The sequence below is a fragment of the Balaenoptera borealis genome (assembly GCF_965194805.1).
Source record: "Balaenoptera borealis genome assembly, chromosome: 3".
NCBI classification, from domain to species: domain Eukaryota; kingdom Metazoa; phylum Chordata; class Mammalia; order Artiodactyla; family Balaenopteridae; genus Balaenoptera; species Balaenoptera borealis.
In genome coordinates, this window is record NC_138866.1 from 142,939,594 (window position 1) to 142,958,279 (window position 18,686).

The following is an 18,686-nucleotide window of genomic DNA, read 5'->3' on the forward strand; positions in this document are numbered from 1 at the left end:
CATATGGTATTTGTCTTTCTCTTTCTGACTTACTTCACTTAGTATGATAATCTCTAGTTGCATCCATGTTGCTGCAAATGGCATTATTTCATTATTTTTTATGGCTGAGTAGTATTCCATTGTATATATATACCACATCTTCTTTATCCATTCATCTGTCAATGGACATTTAGGTTGTTTCCACGTCTTGGCTATTGTGAATACTGCTGCTATGAACATAGGGGTGCATGTATCTTTTTGAATCATAGTTTTGTCTGGATATATGCCCAGGAGTGGGATTGCTGGATCATGTGGTAATTCTAACTATCTAGAATTATTGGACTCTTTAAATATTGTGCAGTATAACTATTTTAACTATTAAAAATAAATTTAAATATTAAGATAAATGTTAACAAATAGGAATACAATACTTTTTAAATATTTATTTATTTATTTGGTTGTACCAGGTCTTAGTTGTGGCAGGTGGGCTCCTTAGTTGTGGCATGCAAACTCTTAGTTGTGGCATGCAAACTCTTAGTTGTGGCACGTATGTGGGATCTAGTTCCCTGAAACAGGGATCCAACCAGGGTCCCCTGCATTGGGAGTGCAGAGTCTTAACCACTGCGCCACCAGGGAAGTCCCAATACATTTAAAAAAAAAGAAAAGAAGCTCCTAGGAAACAGGCAACCCAACAGTCAGCCCAGAGGTACCTTTTTAATATTTATGTTATCGAGAAACACTCTTCTTGATCCTCCACAATGTGTTCCCATAAGCTTATGAGAAATTGCTAATTAAAATTTCATGCTCTGTATTGATGAAGGTGGACTAACCACTGTAACAAACTCTAAAATGTCAGTAGTTTAACATAGAGCTTGCTTCTTGCACATGAGACAGCGCCAAACAGGGCCAGCCAGCAGATGGGAAAAGAGCCTGGAGGAGGCACATGGAGGTTCACCAGCCAGGCCTGGAAGTGATACCCATCATACCCATTCTCATCACATCAGCAGATCTGTCACAGGGCCATACCTACTTGCAAAAGAGGCTGGGAGATGGAGTCTGAGTGCCTATGAAGAGTAGGAAGCAGGTTTGATAAAGAGCTTGCCAGAGTCTGCCACTGGCTGCAAAACCACATACAGTTGTTACACAGTATCTGCAGGGGATTGGTTCCAGGACCCCCATGGATACCAAAATCCAAGGATGCTGATATAAAATGCGTAGTATTTGCATATAACTTACACACATCCCCCTGTATACTTGATATTGTCTCTAGATTACTTTTAATACCTAATACTAAGTAAATGCTATGCAAATAGTTGTAAACTTGATGTAAATGCTGTGTAAATAGTTATCAGTGTGCAACAAACTCAAGTTTTGCTTTTTGGAACTTTCTGGAATTTTTTTTCTAAGTGTTTTCGATCCATGGTTGAATCCATGGACGCAGCACCAGCAGATCCAAAGAGCCGACAGTACTTAATATGGTTATTTCTAAATAAAGAACATAATTCAAAATGCTTACATAGATGGTGAGATTATAGGTGGATTCTCCTTTTCTTTTCTCAGTTGTCAGGATTATCTGCAATGTGGTTATAATATATCCAAATGGTGGTGAGAATAGGAAGGGGAGGAAATCCCCTAATTAGTAACTCCCAAAACAGTTATGGATGGACCCACGTTATCCAGGCAACTGCCTGAGAAGTAGTGGCAACACTGCTTCCCTGGTCCCCTTGCAGCTCTCCTCTACTCCAAATACGGAAAACAGAACTTTCTGCTCTGTTTGTTCTGGGCAGCTATGGTCTAGGACTTCTTTATATTTACTAAATATTTTCCACACTCTCTTGGGTCTTTGTGTACCTTAAAGCATCTCCGAGACATCAATCAGAATTTCCACAGGTGTTGTTTATCTAACTGGATGGATGTCTGTGATGGAAGCTATATCAGACTTCTGATCCACTCAATTCACACACGGCCAAGCCTTGTAGAGGAAGCACAAGACAGTAATTATCTCACCACTCAAAGGACCCTTTCAAGGAGCCAAGACAACAATCAGCTCTTCTGAGTATGTTAGTGGTTCCTGAGTTTTTTTCCTCCTTGGCACACGTGATGATAACCTTTAAACACCCAAGAGGAACTGACACAACATTGTAAACCAACTATACTCCAATAAAAATAAAAATTAAAAAAAAAAAAGAGGTTCCAGTGGGTGTCCATGCCACTTCCCACCATTCCCCTCTCCCCCCTTTAACCCCAGCCAACACCACCTCATCAGACTGCCTGTTGTTCCCAAATCAATCGAGGACTTTCAGGTCTAGGTGCCTCTCAAACTATTTCCTCTATTAGGAATACCCTTCTCCTCCCCAGCACCCACCTGGAAAACTCCTACCCATCCTTCAAGGCTCAGTTAAGCAATGTCCCTTCATGCTATCCAATAGTTTTTTTGGCTCTCAGTCTTCTCTCCTCATGCAGCAATAACCACTGCTTATAATCTGTGCTCCCACAAACATGCACTCAGTATATATCTCCGTGACATCATCTTCTCACCTTATAGTCTAATTATTAATGAATGAGCTCCCCAACAGCAGAGCCCAAACACTGCAGCCCTTATAGGTCCTGGCAGTGGAGGAAACTTGGTCCCCACCCAAGTCATGGTCCTACTTCCCTAATGAACCAGAGGTGTAGGGCCAAGAATATGTGACCATATGAGTTCTCAAGCTAGGAAAAAATGATATGAAGATGTTGTGGTCTGTTCCCTACTTTTATTGTGCAGACAAATTACCTGAGGATCTTGTTAAAATGCAGGTTCTGATTCAGCAGGTCTGGGGTGGAGCCTGAAATTCTACGTTTCTAACAAGTTCCAAAGTGATGCTGGTGTTACTGGTCCAGGGCCCGTACTTTGAGTGGCAAGGGCCTGAGGTTTGTTTGCATGGGCACATGATACACCTGGGGCAGCAACAGAGGCAAACCTCAGAGACTCCTGCTTCCAGGGGATGGAAGGTTTTGGAGACAGAAAACAGATACCCTTCCAATAAGAGAAAAGCTTAAGAGACAAGGCCTAGAATGTAGCAGTGGCTCAATAAATACTTGGAAAAGAGTCTAGAGTAAATGAAGCCAGACTGTGCAGAGGGACATAAGCAGATTTCTCTCAACTCATCCTTGGGGAAGACAGGAAACTGGTCTCAAAGTTATAGAAGAAACTGAGTTATAGGCCATGGAGTACTGAGTTAGGGGCCATTACCATCAAGGACATTTTCACAGTTAAAATATCTCCAGCTTCAGGTAAGTACTGGCCCTGAGGATACAAGTAGGTCAGGTGGACACGTGAATGTAGGAAAACAGCTCAGAGGCAGGGAATCCAGTTGGATCCAGTTCCTGGTTTAAGCCCCTTAGGTAGTAGCCAGATATTTGCAAACTCCCTCTAGGAGACTGTGGGTCATAGCAGCAGGAATGGGAGTGGATGGAGTCAAGGTCATGGGTTGAGGCCCGGGGCTGTGCCTAACCAGCCTTCATGGACTTGGTGAGGAGGGAACACAGGGCACAGGGCAAAGAACATGTTCTAGAGATTAAGCAGCCCTGCATTTGAATCCACTCTGCCCCTTAGTAAGTGCTAACCTTTGGGCAAGTTATTTAACTTCTCTGAGCCTCAGTTTACTCGATGATAAAATGGAGACAATAAACCCCCATTTCATAGGCATTGGGAGAATTAAATGAAATCATATATGCATCATAATCATCATTATTGCCACATGATCAGACTACAAGCTCCTAGAGGAACCACACATAATGCATATATGTGTCCTCAGTACAAAGCTAAGTTTGCTGTAAAATTAAACTTCTCTGGGCTTCCCTGGTGGCGCAGTGGTTGGGAATCTGCCTGCCAATGCAGGGGACACGGGTTCGAGCCCTGGTCTGGGAAGATCCCACATGCCGCGGAGCAACTAGGCCCGTGAGCCACAACTATTGAGCCTGCGCGTCTGGAGCCTGTGCTCCGCAACAAGAGAGGCCGCGATAGTGAGAGGCCCGCGCACCGCGATGAAGAGTGGCCCCCGCTTGCCACAACTGGAGAAAGCCCTCGCACAGAAACGAAGACCCAACACAGCCATAAATAAAAATAAATAAATAAATAAATAAACCCAAAGTTTAAAAAAAAAAAAAAAGAAAAATATTTAAAAAAAAAAACTTCTCTGCTGTCTCTATTTCTTTATCTGTAAAATGGGAATAAAACAGATTTACAAGCTGCCTATTTGAGGGTTGTTGTGAGGATACTGTTGTTGGAATTCCACAAATGCTGAGCAAATGCTGGTGGTGATCCTTATAACCCCAGGGTGACTTTTCCCTCTGATTCCCAGATGGGCAAGCCCTAAGCATTCCCTCGTGTCCCCAAGGTGAGAGCAGAGGGGGCAGACCAGAGACCTGAGCAGGCTACAGGGGATCTGGAGGTGACAGGCTCAATCTGGAGCAGCAGCTGCTGTAAATGGACCTCAGCCAGTCATTGGATTGAGGATGTGGCATTTAATACTACCCGCCATCAGTGAGCTCTCACTAGGAGACAGGTACTGTTCTAGGCCCTTAATGCAAGTTAACTCATATCTCCTTCCCCATAACTCTACAGAGTAAGTAAGACTATCATCATTCTGATTTTACTGACTGGGAGCCTGAGGTACAGATTATGAAATGACTTGCCCAAGGTCTCACATGAGTAAGAAGCAAGGCCAGGCTGGGAACCCAGGCAGACTGACACTGGAGCTCTTTGCTCTCTACCTTCTCAAAGAAGCTCAAGAATCCAGGAATGACTAGAAGGTCGAGCCAGCCAGAAGGGACCTTACTTGTCTAGAGGAAATGGGCTAAAAATCCCGGGATATCAACCTGGCAGTGACACAGATGAACCTGAGAAACTTGATGGGAATAACCTGGCCTGTGAGAGCTCTACCTGGTGCCCCCAGATCCCACACACTGGGCCACTGTGGAAACAAGAGGCCACCAACCCCGTGATGTGAGGACAGGGGCCCAGCACAGCTTCTCTGCCAGAGGTGGGCTGGCACCACCAAAAGAAGACAAAGTCACCCATCACGGGGAGTGAGAGGAGAGCTCGGCCCAGCATCCCGCCCTGTTTCCTTACTGCTCCTACACTTTCTCATCAACCTCTTCATCGCCTCAGGTGGGCTTATCTTCCACCACTTTAATTTTGAAGCTACCACTTTTACCTTGCTTTCCCAGAGCTTCCCTTTCCTTAAAGCTTAATTTTTATGCTTTGCTTTAAAAAAAACTCAAAGTGGCTGCATTTAACCCACGGACATTTAAGCAACCACGGGTGGGTTGCATTCATCACTCATCCTAGGGACAGGAGTGGAACCGAGCCCCTTCAGCCCTCCAGGGCCAAGGTCAGGAGCTCCTGACATGGCTGTGACCTCTTTAGCCCTATCCCCAGGGCCCAGGACTCTTCCCGGAGCAGGGCACCCCCCACAAGGCCATTTCCGCTCCCTCAGAGCCGACCACGTGCCAGCTGGGCTCCATTCCAGCACCATCTGCTTCACCCCAGATCAGGAGAGAGGCCACGGTCAGATTCTGCGCACGGCAGCAGAGCAGGGCCCGAAGGCAGACCATGAGCTGCTCTCACTGGGCCTGGGCTTTGGTCACTGGCAGGCGAAACCTCAGAGAAGTTTTCAGAGGAAGTTGTTGGGGAGCCCAATCAGGCTCTCACCTGCCTGGGAAAACTGCTGTTTCAGAGGGCTTCTAAGCATAACAATGAAGGGGGCCCAGGCCTCATTTCCTGTTCTCTCTCTTTTTTAAATTTTTTTAATTGAGGTATAGTTGATGTCCAATATTATATAAGTTTCAGGAGCACAACATAGTAATTCACAATTTTTAAAGCTTATACTCCATTTGCAGTTATTATAAAGTATTGGCTATATTCCCTGTGCAGTACAATATATCCTTGTAGCTTATTTATTTTATGCCTAGTAATTTGTACCTTTTAATCCCCTACCCTTATCTTGCCCCTTCCCCTTTCCCTCTCCCCACTGGTAGCCATGAGTTTGTTCTCTATATCTGTGAGTCTGTTTTTTTTTTGTTATATTCACTGGTTTATTTTTTAGATTCCACATATAAGTGACATCATACAATATTTGTCTTTTTCTGTCTGACTTATTTCATTAAGCATAATACCCTCCAAGTCCATCCACGTTGTTGCAAATGGCAAAATTTCATTCCTTTTCGTGGCTAATATTCCATTGTATATATGTGCCACATCTTCTTTATCCACTCGTCTGTCGATGGACACTTAGGTTGCTTCCATACCTTGGCAATCGTAAACAATGCTGCTGTGACCATGGTCTCTCTTGATCTCTACCCTCAGACAAACTTATATTGCTGCAGGCCTGACTTGGGCTCTGGTCCTTTCTCTAGTGTTAACTGACTGTAGGACCTTAAACAAGTCATTTCCTTTTCTAGACTCAACTCCCTCCTTTGCCTAGTAAGGAGTTTAGACTCCTGCTGTCTCTTCAGCTCTGAAACACTAAGATCCTATAGTTCAAGTAAATCCTTCCATTGTCCTGAACTTGTTCTGGGCCCAGAAAGGAACCTGCCTATGAAATACTTATTAAAACAAACCTGAACACTTGGGGGTATTGATGGATGGACATGTCTTCATTGGCAGGTTTCTGTCCTGGGGAGCCATGAAAACAGACTTGAAAACTCACACCTCCCCCTGCTTACGTGAGTTTGAGACGCCAGAGTGCCTGCCAACACGTGTATCATCTGGGGTTGACGTATGAAGCAGTTAACGGTCCCCAGCTCCCAGCTTGAACAGCCAACTGCTACACCCAGGCATCTGTAATGCAAGAAGGCCCCAGAAGTCTGGCAAAATTACCTTCTCTTGCATCTATGCAGAACTGGAAGAGAAAGAAATGAGGTTGTTCAACCACTTGTCCAAGGGTACTTTTGTCTGTGATTTCTTTGCTCTGGGCCTCAGGTTTCCCATCTGTAAAGTGGAAATGGGAGAGAGGACATGGCCTACATGTTCTAACTCCTGAAAGCAGTTCAGAACTCTATTTCTGGGGGATTACAGAGTCACCAGTTACGGGACAATTTTCAATTGCCTTTTGGGGAAAAAGAAAAGTCAATGCTACTCTCTCCCCTGCTGCCCAAGACAGAAGCAAGCTCTAAAGACTGAAGGAAACAGGAAGTGAGTGGAACAGGAGCTTCCATAGAAACAGGAAAATTCAATAGGACCACAGGCTTCTGTGTGGGCAGCTGCAAGAGGGAATACATGGAGTGGGTGTTCATTGCCAGGGTAGGAGACACTGCTGGGTGAGCTATAATCAACGGTCAAGACAGCAAGGGAGCTTTGGCCTTTGCTCCTGATGCATCTGAGACCCCCAAGGGAAAATTAACTCTATGTTCCTTGATCTAGAGGAGGGCAGAATGGCAGCGAAGGCAGGGAGGTGGGGGAAAGAGAAACCATTAGCTGCTGAGTACTTACTAGATGCCGAAGACTCATCACTATCACTCACGTTCCCACTTCTTGCCCAGGCCAAGAAGAAGAATAGAGAGAGCCTCAGCTAACCGAGCAACCACAATAGCATTTACTCACTCATGTATCTAATAAATATTTATCGTGTGCCTACTATGCACCTGGAGCATGGAGAACAGCAGATTTTCCAGTAGAGAACATCATGGAGCAGATATTATGGGAGCGAAGCCCAGAGGCATCTGACAGCAGAGTTTCTGCACCTACATAATCCAAGTGACTCAAAAATTTTGATCATGGAATTCCAACAAAGTAAGGGACAGTGCAGAGCTGAGCTGGGGGGGGCGGGGGGCGGGGTGGCCTATTGCCAAGAATAGAAGGTTCGTTTCCCTCTGAGGCACCTTGGAAATCTCTAGCTCATAAGGCTGATTATTGTCCACTTGTCTCATTTGGAACATCATGGGCCCCATGCAAATAATCTTCTCAGTAGCACTGGCAACTTTAAATGACAGGTTCTCAATTCTCTCTACACTTCGAATTTTCAAGTTTTTCATCAGGTGTAGTGATCCTTTAATCAATTTTTAGACCAACATATTTCCAAGTCCAGGAGCATGAAGGAAACTGCAGAGCACTTGGGTTTTATTACCACCACCATCATCTCCATCATCATCACCACCACCACCATCATCATCAACATCATCATCATCACCATCATCATCCCCATCCCCATCACCATCATCACCATCATCATCCCCATCACCATCATCACCATCATCATCCCCATCACCATCACCACCATCCCCATCCCCATCACCATCATCACCATCATCATCCCCATCCCCATCACCATCATCCCCATCCCCATCACCATCACCACCATCATCATCCCCATCCCCATCACCATCATCACCATCATCATCCCCATCACTATCATCATCACCATCATCATTTTACAACTGAGGAAACAGGGGCTCAGAGAAGTTAAATAACTTGCTAAAGTTTACACAGCTAGAACGTAATGAAGCTTGAGTTCAAACCAAGTTTTGTTTGTTCCCAAATCCCACTGCTCCATCCGATCTCCAACATGGTCAATCCTGGTATCCACATATACAAATGGAGGCCAATTTGATACCTCTTTCTCATATTTCCTTCTGGGCTTCAATTCTTTTTTTCCCACTGTTGCCCCTTTCTCTCTCTCTTTCTTCCTCTCTCTCTCTCTCTCACACACACACACAGGAAACCACTTGCCATTGCGATACTTACTTTTTCTTTCTTTCACTCCCCACCCCCTCCAATATCACTGCAAAGAATATTCACACTCACACGTATTCAGTCACACCACAGGGAGGAAATGGTCAGTACCTGGAGTCTGAGATTGAAGTCATTCCAGCCTCCCCTTTTCCTGTAAGGCTATTGCCAATTTCTCTCCTTTTATAAACAGGAACACATTATGCAAGATGCTGTAGATGTGGGATTTCTCCAGCAAGCTGGTGACACTCTTTCACTTGGCATAAAATCGGTTTAAATAAATGTCTCCCTTTTTCAAGATTCTTTCCTGCTCCTGCTTAATCTTAAATTAAGAGCAGTACAATAATAACCCAAGAACATCACACCCCTGAATTTCAGCCACCTCTCCCGGAGGATCTTGTCTCCTTTTTTGAAAGTATGAGCTATTTTTTGGTTTCCACTTGTTTCTCTTTCTTGTCACCACACATTGTTTTCTATAAGATATAAGCAATTGGAGCCTTCACATTTAAAGCCTGTTTTTAGTCCGTGTGATCCACAATAAGGCTCTCATGAGACCTTGGAAAGAAAAGGAATAACTTCAGGGAGTTACACTTCAAGATCCACTGAAGCAAAGATCTGCAGTCACCTCCAGTAATTAAATGACTCTATTCACTCATTCAGTAAATACTCACTGAATGCATACTCTGTGCCAGGCAATATTCAGGGCACTGGTGATACAGCAGTGACTTAGCTCACTGAAGGGACAAACTAAAAACATGCTAATGATATTCAAGTTTATATCTCCTTCTAGGACCTCTTCCTTCAACTCTAGACCCACATATGTAACTATCTAATTAACATCTCCCATTGGATGTCCAATTGAACCCCGTAACTGTCCCTTCTCCATCTCAGTAAAGGGCCACTCTTTCTAGCTGTTCAGGTCAAAATATGTGGAGTCAACCTTGACTCCCTTCTTTCTCTCATACCCTAAATCTAACCCATCATCAGCAAGTTATATCCAGAATTTGATGACTTCTCACCATCACCACTCTCCACCGTGGTCCAAACCACCATCATCTCTTGCCTGGATCATTGCAGTAGCCTCCTGACTGATCTCCCTCTTTTCACCCTTAATCTCTAAAGTCTATTCTAAAGTCTAAAGCTCAGGTAATCATTGTAAAACACAAATCAGATAATGTCAATGAGTGCTCAAAATTCTCCAATGGCTTCCCATCTCGCTCAGAGCAAAAGCCAAAGTCCACACAAGGCCCTAGACAACCTTGTATTACCCAGCTCTCCGCCATTTCTCTGATCTCATCTTCTCCATCCCCCTCTTCTCTCAGTTCCTTCTACGTGAATCCCCTTGCTGTTCCCAGAACACGCCAGTACACTGTTCCCTTGGGGCCTTTGCACTTGTTGTTTTCCCTGCCTACAAGGGTCTTTCCCCAAATATCCATCTGGCTCACTCTTTCACTTCCTTCATGTCAGCCTGACCACACCCACCCCCTCCTCCACCCCACTCCCCACCCCCATTCAACCAGGCACTCCCCATCCTCCTCTCCTCACTTGATATTCTCTCATCACATAATATTGCACATTTACTTATTTACATATTATCTCCCCAACTAGAATAAATCCTTCATGAGGATGAACCTTGCTACCCTGACTGCTGTATCCCCTGCTTACAACATGCCTGGCATGTAAGGAACACTCAAGAAATGTTTGGTGAATGAATGACTATCTAAAGATACCTATGTCTGAAGTTGGTCAGCCATGGAAACAGAGAAAAACACAGAAAAAAAAAAGAAAAAAAAGAAAAAGCACAAGTTGCAGGCATTGCCCGTTCAAGCAGAGTTCAGGAGAAAAGGAGCCTTAGCCAAGGGGACTTTAACTTTAAGGTCCCTATGGTAGATTGATTGCACAGATATACCAATTCCTCCCCCGTTCCCTATATCCATGCTCTCTGCCATGTGACTACGTAGCTCCTCCCATCAAGAAGTGTACTCTATTCCCCACGCCTTCACTCTGGGCTAGCCTTGTAACTTACTTTTGTCAATAGACAAGGCTGAAATGACAGTGTGCCAGTTATAAGCTTAGGCCTCAAGAGGTCATGCAAGTTTCCACTCTCCCTTGGATTCCTGTGATACCATGCGATCATGCCGGGCTAGCCTGTTGGAGGATGAGATACCACCTGGAGCAGAGCCAAGTCATCCCAGCTAAGGCCATCCTAAAGCAGCCAGCTCTTAGCCACTCCAACAGCAGACAAAAATCACATGAGCAAACCCAGCTGGGATCAATCAAGCACACCCTGGATCTGCAGAACTGCCTGGACAAGCCATAGACATGTGAGAAAATGAGAAATGGTTGCTGTCTTAAGCCACAAGTTGTGGGGAGTTTTGTTCCGTAGTCCCATTGGCAAGGCATCCCTAATGTGTGTGATCAGCCCCTAGGGGAGGCATCTCAGCTGCTCTGCTCTGAGTACGTGTTCATCAGAAAAGCTTCTCCTTACGATTTAGTTCTCACTAAGGGGGGTTTGCAGGAAGAAAACACACCACCATGCCACACAGTGTCCCAGCCATTACAAATCAATAGACTGGCATGGGGGTGAGCAAGGTCACTGTGATGTAACCCAGAGGGACAGATCGGCTTTCTGAGGCAGCAAGACCTTGGATGGGGAAAATTCACAGAGGTGAATGTCACCTTCTGGGCTGACTTGGGGGACACCCAGCCAGCCACCCAACCAGGAGCTAGCCTCATCACAGCCTGTTTCACAGGAGCTTTGACCAGGTTCTCAGGCATCCAGCCCCATTTCTGTCCACGGAATACACTGCAGGAGCCCTGCAGCACCAAGGACAGCAGTGGGGTGAAGCTCTCAAATCCTAAAACCACGCTCTTTTTTTTTTTTGTATTGGGTCTAGTTGATTTACAATGTTGTGCTAGTTTCAAGTGTACAGCAAAGTGATTTTGTTATATATATACACACACACACACATATTATTTTTCAGATTCTTTTCCATTATAGGTTATTACAAGATACTGAGCACAGTTCCCTGCGCTATACAGTAGGTCCTTGTTTTTTACCTATTTTATATATAGTAGTGTGTGTACATGTATCCCAAGCTCCTAATTTATATCTCCTCCTTCCCCCCATGCTATCTCCTTTGGTAACATTAGTTTGCCAAAACCATGCTCTTTAGAGGAACAAAGTCTCAGAGGGGCAGAGCAGCAAACTGTGGTCTTCATATTCAGCCTACAAGATGGCAGCCTCAAATAAATGCATCATATGATATTATGTAAATGCATCCCGTGGTACACCAATGGTCAGTATATTTCCAGTTGATTCTAACACCTTTCCACAGCTATAGAAACTATTGTCATTCTCAAAGAATAAAGAATAAAAACTAGCAAGGACAATACCTGCAGACTATTCACTGAAGGTGACCCTTTCTTTCATTGTGGGGGAAAGGAAACGAACATAATACTAAGGTTCAAAAGAAGCACTAAAATAGTCCTTGATCTGGAAAGGACTGGAAGGATAGCTGAACACTGTTTTGCACAGAGCTTCTCAACACCTTGCAAAGATTTATGCCTCTGTTGGCTGCATTTGCTTAGGCTGAGTGACCACAGGAACCTATGTCTCCCAACCAGCCTTCTTCTAAACATAGAGTGTAGGATTTCACCAATTCCTTCCGCAAGAGCTCAGGATATTAATCTTAGTGACAAATAGAAATCATAAGAGGCAATACCCAAGTGACCTTGCCGTGTTACCCCACTGACCTCAAATCCTACTTCTGTTCCCCTCACTCACTCAACTGCAGCCTCCCTGGACTCCTTTCTGGTTTTCTTATAAACATACCTCTCTCCTGCTTCAGGGTTTTTGCAGGTGCTGTTACTCTGCCCAGAATGTTCTTCCTCAGACATCTGCCTGGCTCGCTCCTCAGTTCCCCAGGGGTCTGGTCAAATGTCACTTAGCAGCAAAGCTTTCCCTGATCAAACGGCATTAAAAAATAACTATCCTCACCCCGCCCTCTGGCAAGATTCCCCCTTCCTCTTACTCTGCTTTACTTCGCTCCACTATAATGCATCACTATCTAGTTACTTATTTATTTGTCCATTATCTTACACACATACTCACACACACACACACACACACACACACACAAGGTAAGCTCTTTGAGGGGCTTTATTCAGTTCAATTCTGTATTCCCCCCACATAGAGCAGTACCTGACACGTCGTAGGTACTCAGTGAATGAACTGCCATTTCTTAAGCACCTACTTTGTGCCGAGCAATTTATATGATGATCATTTCCCAATAAACACATATTTTTAAGCATCTATGAGGTAATTATATTATAAGAACTCCACTGTTATCTCCATTTTACAGATCAGGAACCCAAAGCTCAAAGCAAGGCTAAATAACCTGCCCAAGACACTCACCTAGGTCTGTTTGAGCATGAGAGCCCATGCTCCTTGCAGTGTGCCAACCTGCTTTTTAAATACCTTAGTGATGGTTTAGGTTACAAAACGTATGTGATACACATCTCTGGTAACATGCATAACACAAGAGCTCGTCATCCTACCATTTTTCATCACCCACTATAGCTTTTGTTCAGGAAAAAACATCCATCAGATTGGATTTTTATTTCCCAGAGCACATTGGTTGAAACAGCTTTAGCTTTCCTTTATTCCACCTATTTAGAGACAATCAAGGTCAGAGCTTTCCTTTTGAACTGAGCTGGGACAAGCACAGACAGCTCAGGGACCCAAGGGAGATGAAGGTAGTTCAACTGCTCTGAGAATCCCTCAGAATTGTCCAGAATCCCTGCCTTTGTGTACTGCTCCCAAATCTTCCTGGTCCTAGAATTTAGGAAAATGGTCCATTAAAAAAACAAAAAGCCTGATCTCCTGCATTGGGCACACTCTTCCCTTGGTGTCATCCTATGTCTGTGTCTACTGGAATCGATCTGGTCACGTACTGCAAATGCCAGCCCTGTTGTGACTTGTAGAGCTCTGACCATCCAGTAGCCTTGATGCTGATGAGGTGGGAGAGCGATGGGGGTCACTCACAGACCAAGGGACCAAGACAGGGACCCCGTCCCTGCTGAAATCCATGTAATGCCTCAAGTAGGAGAGCTTCCTTTTAAAAATAATCACTGCCACAATTAATTCCTCCCTCCTCTCTGCTCCCACCACTCTTTTCACACCTGCATTACTGAACTGATCACAGCTCATTGTTACAGGTGTTTCTTCTTCACCAGGTGTGAGCTTCTGGGGAAGTGGACTTTGTTTTCATCACCTCTGCACCCCGAAGGATTAATCCAGCCTCTGACACATACTATGTGCTCGACTAGTATTTGCTGACTAAAGAAAGATGCAGAATGAGCCTGTACTACGTCTGCTGCACCCACTGGAACAAGCAGGGTAAGTCACCTCTTCTAGAAAGGGCAAGAGGCAGAAGCAGAAGAGACCAGGGTAGACCAGAAGGACCGCTGAGCTGGCTACAAGGCCCAATTCTCCCCCATAGGTACATACCTCTCATCCTTCACCTGCCACTCTCCGAAGCTTAAAGCCGCCCACATTTGCCTCTGAACAAGCTTTTTAAAAAATGAGCAGGCACCCCCTCCCCACCCCAGTACCCCACCCTACCCCACCCTACCGGGCTGCTCTTTTCAGAGCCCCAGACATCGACGTTAAGTTACCTTTAAAAGGAGCTAGTTTGCATCTGTGGTTTCTGGTTAAAGGATCCTGTTTCAGCAGCCCGGCTGAACCCTGGACAGCAGAGATATCTAACACCCGTCTGCGGAGGAAACGGCAGGGCCTCGCTCCTCCCTGGCTAAACGCATTTGCTCACCCGTCCCTGCAGAACAAATCATGTTCTTTTCCTTGCGCTATAATCCCTCTATAAACAAATCCTCTCTGTGTCCCTAAGAAACGGCTCCCACACCCGCGGAGGGCGCCCTGCACATACAGAAATACACGCAAACCCCAACCCAGAGCCACCAGGTGTAAGCCTGGTTTTGATGTCCTTTAAGAACAAACCAACAACAACAATAATCCATCTAAGAATTGAAACTAAAAGCGGTGACTAGAAAGCTTATGGACAGGGAGTTATAAACGTCCGTAGCCTAAGTTGCAAAACTATGCATGGCGCTAACAGTTCAAACACGCTTTAAAAACAGCCCTTGGGGATGCCACCTTCAAAGAGGCGCGCAGCCCCGGGCAGCGGGCAAGTCCTTGCTTTTCTGCGCCGGCTTTCCAAGTCTCTCCCCTGTCTTTTGTGTCATTTACTATAAACAACATTCGGAGGTAGCAGCGTGTACGTTTTCAGCCCTGGCAGGAGAGCCTGGGAGCCCCAGGAGCGCGTGGGGTCCGCGCCGCGGCCGGGTCTGCACCCGCGCGAACGAGCAACACAGCCCCCTACCTGGGTGGGAAATCCGCGGGCGGCCGCCTCCGGGTGCGGGCGGAGCGGCGTCCGCCCTGGTGGCCCCGCCGGCAGCTCCGGCGAACGCTGCACTGGGGCGATCCCCGCGGAGGCAGGAGTCCACGGGTGTCACACCTGCATCACGGCGCCCGCGCCGCCGCCGCAGCCGCCGCCGCCCGCCCTGGCGCAGCGCGCAGCGCGCCGCCGCCGCCACACTGAGCACCAAGGGCGGGAGGCTCCTGCGTCCTCTATTCAGTGGGATCAGATCCTAACCCGCTTTCTACCCGGCCTGAGCATTAAGGCATTCGCGGCGGGCAGCTCTTCGCTTCTAAATCTCCTTCTGATTGGAGACGGAGTGTTCGGGATAGCTGGGTGGGAAGGGGACCCAGCGGGACCCCAGGCTCCCTGGATTTGCAGAGCAATAGATGTTAAACTTCTTATTCCTCGAGTTTCGAGTTTCATCCCCCACTGATTATTGTCATCTCCTTCGCGCTCTCCACCTCGCCTGGGGCAAGGGGGCGCTGTGTACTTCACACCCCCTTTCACCAGCCCCAAACTAGGACACGTCAGAGGACACGACTCAAATTCCTGGGAAGGGGAATCCTCTGATAGACCCATCCCCAAAGTACCTTAGCTAATGGATGTCATTAAATCGCTCTGTCCTGTGACCTCATCGGGGAACTGAGAAGAACCTACCTGACCAGTGGGAGAAAGGAGGAAGTCTTGGGGGGCTTGATGCATTAAACCAAGCCCTTCACCTACATATGTCTCCCACCTAACAGCCCCCACTCTCACTCTACCCCCAAAAGAGTTCAGCAAATTCAACTGCCAAGGCTCACCCTGCAATGAAAGGCTCTTTTCAGGAGCAAGGCTCCTTCTAGGAGACAGTGAGAAGCAGGGAAATGGCACTGGAAATTCAGAAGTGAAATCAAACAACACACTGCCTGAGGTGCCTGGCCTCTTCTAGGGCCTGGAACTACATCCCTTTGCTAATAGTGGAGGCAAGGGCTAAAAGCCTCTTCCCTTTTCCACATCCAGCACAACCCGCCATCACAAGGTCTTTGGTACCATCTCCTCACCACCTCTGCCATCAGCGCACTGCCCGGAGGGCCTCTGTCTCTCCCCTATTTCAGGCCCCCATCATCTCTCACCTGGACCTCCTCCAGGGCTTCAACTGCTCAGCCTCCTAGACTCAGTCCTTAAAATGTAAACATGACCTTGATTCTTTCTTACCTAAAACCATGCACTGGCCATGTCCTTAGAAAAGCTGAGACTCTAACACATCTCCCTTAGTCACCAAAGATCAGGCCCCTGCAGAACCCTACAGCCTCCCCGCCACCATCCCCATCTTTTCCCCCGTACTCCAGCCAAAACAAACTTTTAATTTCTTGCACGTGCCTCACTCTCTCTCCTCCAGGCCTTTGCATGTTCTTTTCTGTCTACCCAGAATATCCTCTTCCTCTAATCTTCTTATCCCTGCCTAATGCCTAATGGTCCTCAGTTGAGCCATCTCTTCCTTGACGAAGTCCGCCCTCATCCCTGGAATAAGGGAGTTCTCCCTGCTCTGTGTGCATGGGGCCACCACTGCTTCCTCTACCACAGCACCCAACACCTGTTACTAAAGTTGACTTCCTAGTGTCTGTCTCCCTCACTAGAACATAAGCTGTGGAAATGCATGGTCTCTTGTTTGCTGCATGTGCAAAGGCATATAGTGTCTCTCAATGTATATTAGTGCAGCCACTATCCAGATTAAGATATAGAACAGTTCTGGCATCCGGAGGTTTCTTTATGACCCTTACCAGGCAATAACTACTCATCTTCCATATGTAACCACTATTCTCACCTCTTCCAGCATCAGTTATTAGTGCCTGTTCTTGAACTACATATGAATGGAATCAACAGTTTTATATTATTTCAGATTTTGAAGGTATATAATATATCTACCTATTTTATATATATATAATATATATGAATAAAGACAAATTTTACTTTTCATTTTCCAGTGCTTATATCTTTTATTTAAACATTTTCTTGCCTTATGGCTCTGGCTAGGACTTCTCATACAATGCTAAATTAAAGTGTCAATACCTAGTCTTATTCTTAGATTCAGGGAAAAAGTCTTCATACTATTAAGTATGATGTTAATTACAAAAGTGATGATGAAGAGCCTTGTTTTATTCCTAATTTCAGAGGGAAAGCATTTTTACCACTAAGTATGATGTTAGCCATTGGTGTTTATTTTTATAACATTTATCAGATTAAAGAATTCTGAGAAGGAATATCAGGGAATAATAGATTCCCTTCTTCTTTTAGTTTGCTGAAAATTGTATAATAAATATGTTAAATTTTTTCAAAAGTTTTTTGCATCTATTGAGATGACCATATAGTTTTACTCTTTTATCCAACTTGGGTAATTACGTTCACTGACTTTTGAATGTTAAATCAACCTTATATTCCTCAAATAAACCCAACAGGGAAATGATGTCATATCTTTTTTATATATCACTGTATTTGATTTGATATTTTGTTTAATATTTTATATTAAAAATATTCTATGTTCATGAGCGACCTTAACTTATAATTTTGCTTTCTTGTAATGCCCCTGTCAAGTTTTTATATCAAGGTTGTGCTGACCTCATAAAATGAACTGGAAAGTTTTTCTCATTTCTATTATCTGGAAGAGTTTGTATAGATTGGTATTCTTTCTTTTTTAAAAGTTTGAAAAAATTCACCAGTGAAACCATTAGAGCCTAAATTTTTTATTGTGAGGTTTGTCATTACAAAGCTCACTTAGGGACTTCCCTGGTGGTCCAGTGGCTAAGAATCTGCCTTCCAATGCAGGGGATATGGGTTTGATCCCTGGTTGGGGACCTAAGATCCCACACACCACGGGGCAACTAAGCCCGTGCGCCATAACTACTGAGCCCACGCGCCATGACTAGTGAGCCCCCATGCCGCAACTACAGAGCCCACGTGCTCTGGAGCCCACACAACACAACTAGAGAGGAGCCTGCATGCCACAACGAAGAGCCTGCACGCCACAACAAAAGATCCCGCATGCTGCAACTAAGACCCCACACAGCCAAATAAATAAATATATTTTTTTAAGTTCAATTATTTTATTAGCTATATGACTATCCAGATTTTCTATTTCTTCTTATATCAGCTTTGCTAAACCATTACTTTTTCAAGGATTTTATTTTTACTTTTCATTTAAGCTTTCAAATTTTTTAGCTGCAGTGATGCCCTATTTTCATTCCTGATTTTGATAATTTGCATTTTTTTCTTTCTATTACTCCTTGCCTGGGATTTATCAATTTTATTATATTTACCAATAAAAAAACAAATTTTGTGAATTTTGCTCTGTTATGTTTCTAAAGACTAAATTCTGCTTTTTTCATTTCCTTGCTGCTCCTTTCATTTGATTTAATTTGCTGTCTTTTTCTTCTTGAAATGGAAACAGATTATTGGTTTTTAATAGCCTATAAATTTCCTTCTAAACACTGATTTGGTTATGTCTAACAAGTTTTATATGTTCCATATACATTTCTGTTCAGTTCAAACTATTATACAATGTAGACTGTGATTTCTTTGAC

General features: G+C 44.9%; 2 protein-coding genes across 5 annotated transcripts in view; one reads left to right on the forward strand and one right to left on the reverse strand.

The window, feature by feature from the left end:
- The window catches only part of SV2B (synaptic vesicle glycoprotein 2B), a 259,567-nt gene that overhangs the window by 183,090 nt on the left and 57,791 nt on the right, over positions 1-18,686 (reverse strand). Inside the window, exon 1 of one of the 4 annotated variants that reach the window (XM_082388921.1) lies at positions 15,091-16,943. The exons of 1 other annotated variant lie outside the window; for it this stretch is intronic. The gene's annotated coding sequence lies outside the window, so the exon portion shown is untranslated. Of the gene's footprint in view, positions 1-6,687; positions 6,758-14,368; positions 14,641-15,090; positions 16,944-18,686 lie in introns of those variants that run through there. 2 more of the 4 variants (XM_082388924.1, XM_082388922.1) reach the window with 2 other exon arrangements.
- On the forward strand, positions 6,856-16,970 carry LOC309627199 (uncharacterized protein). Its single transcript, XM_082388947.1, has 2 exons — positions 6,856-14,090; positions 16,943-16,970. The coding sequence occupies exon 1, from the start codon at positions 8,053-8,055 to the stop codon at positions 8,428-8,430; it is 378 nt and encodes a 125-aa protein (XP_082245073.1). The 5' UTR covers positions 6,856-8,052; the 3' UTR covers positions 8,431-14,090; positions 16,943-16,970.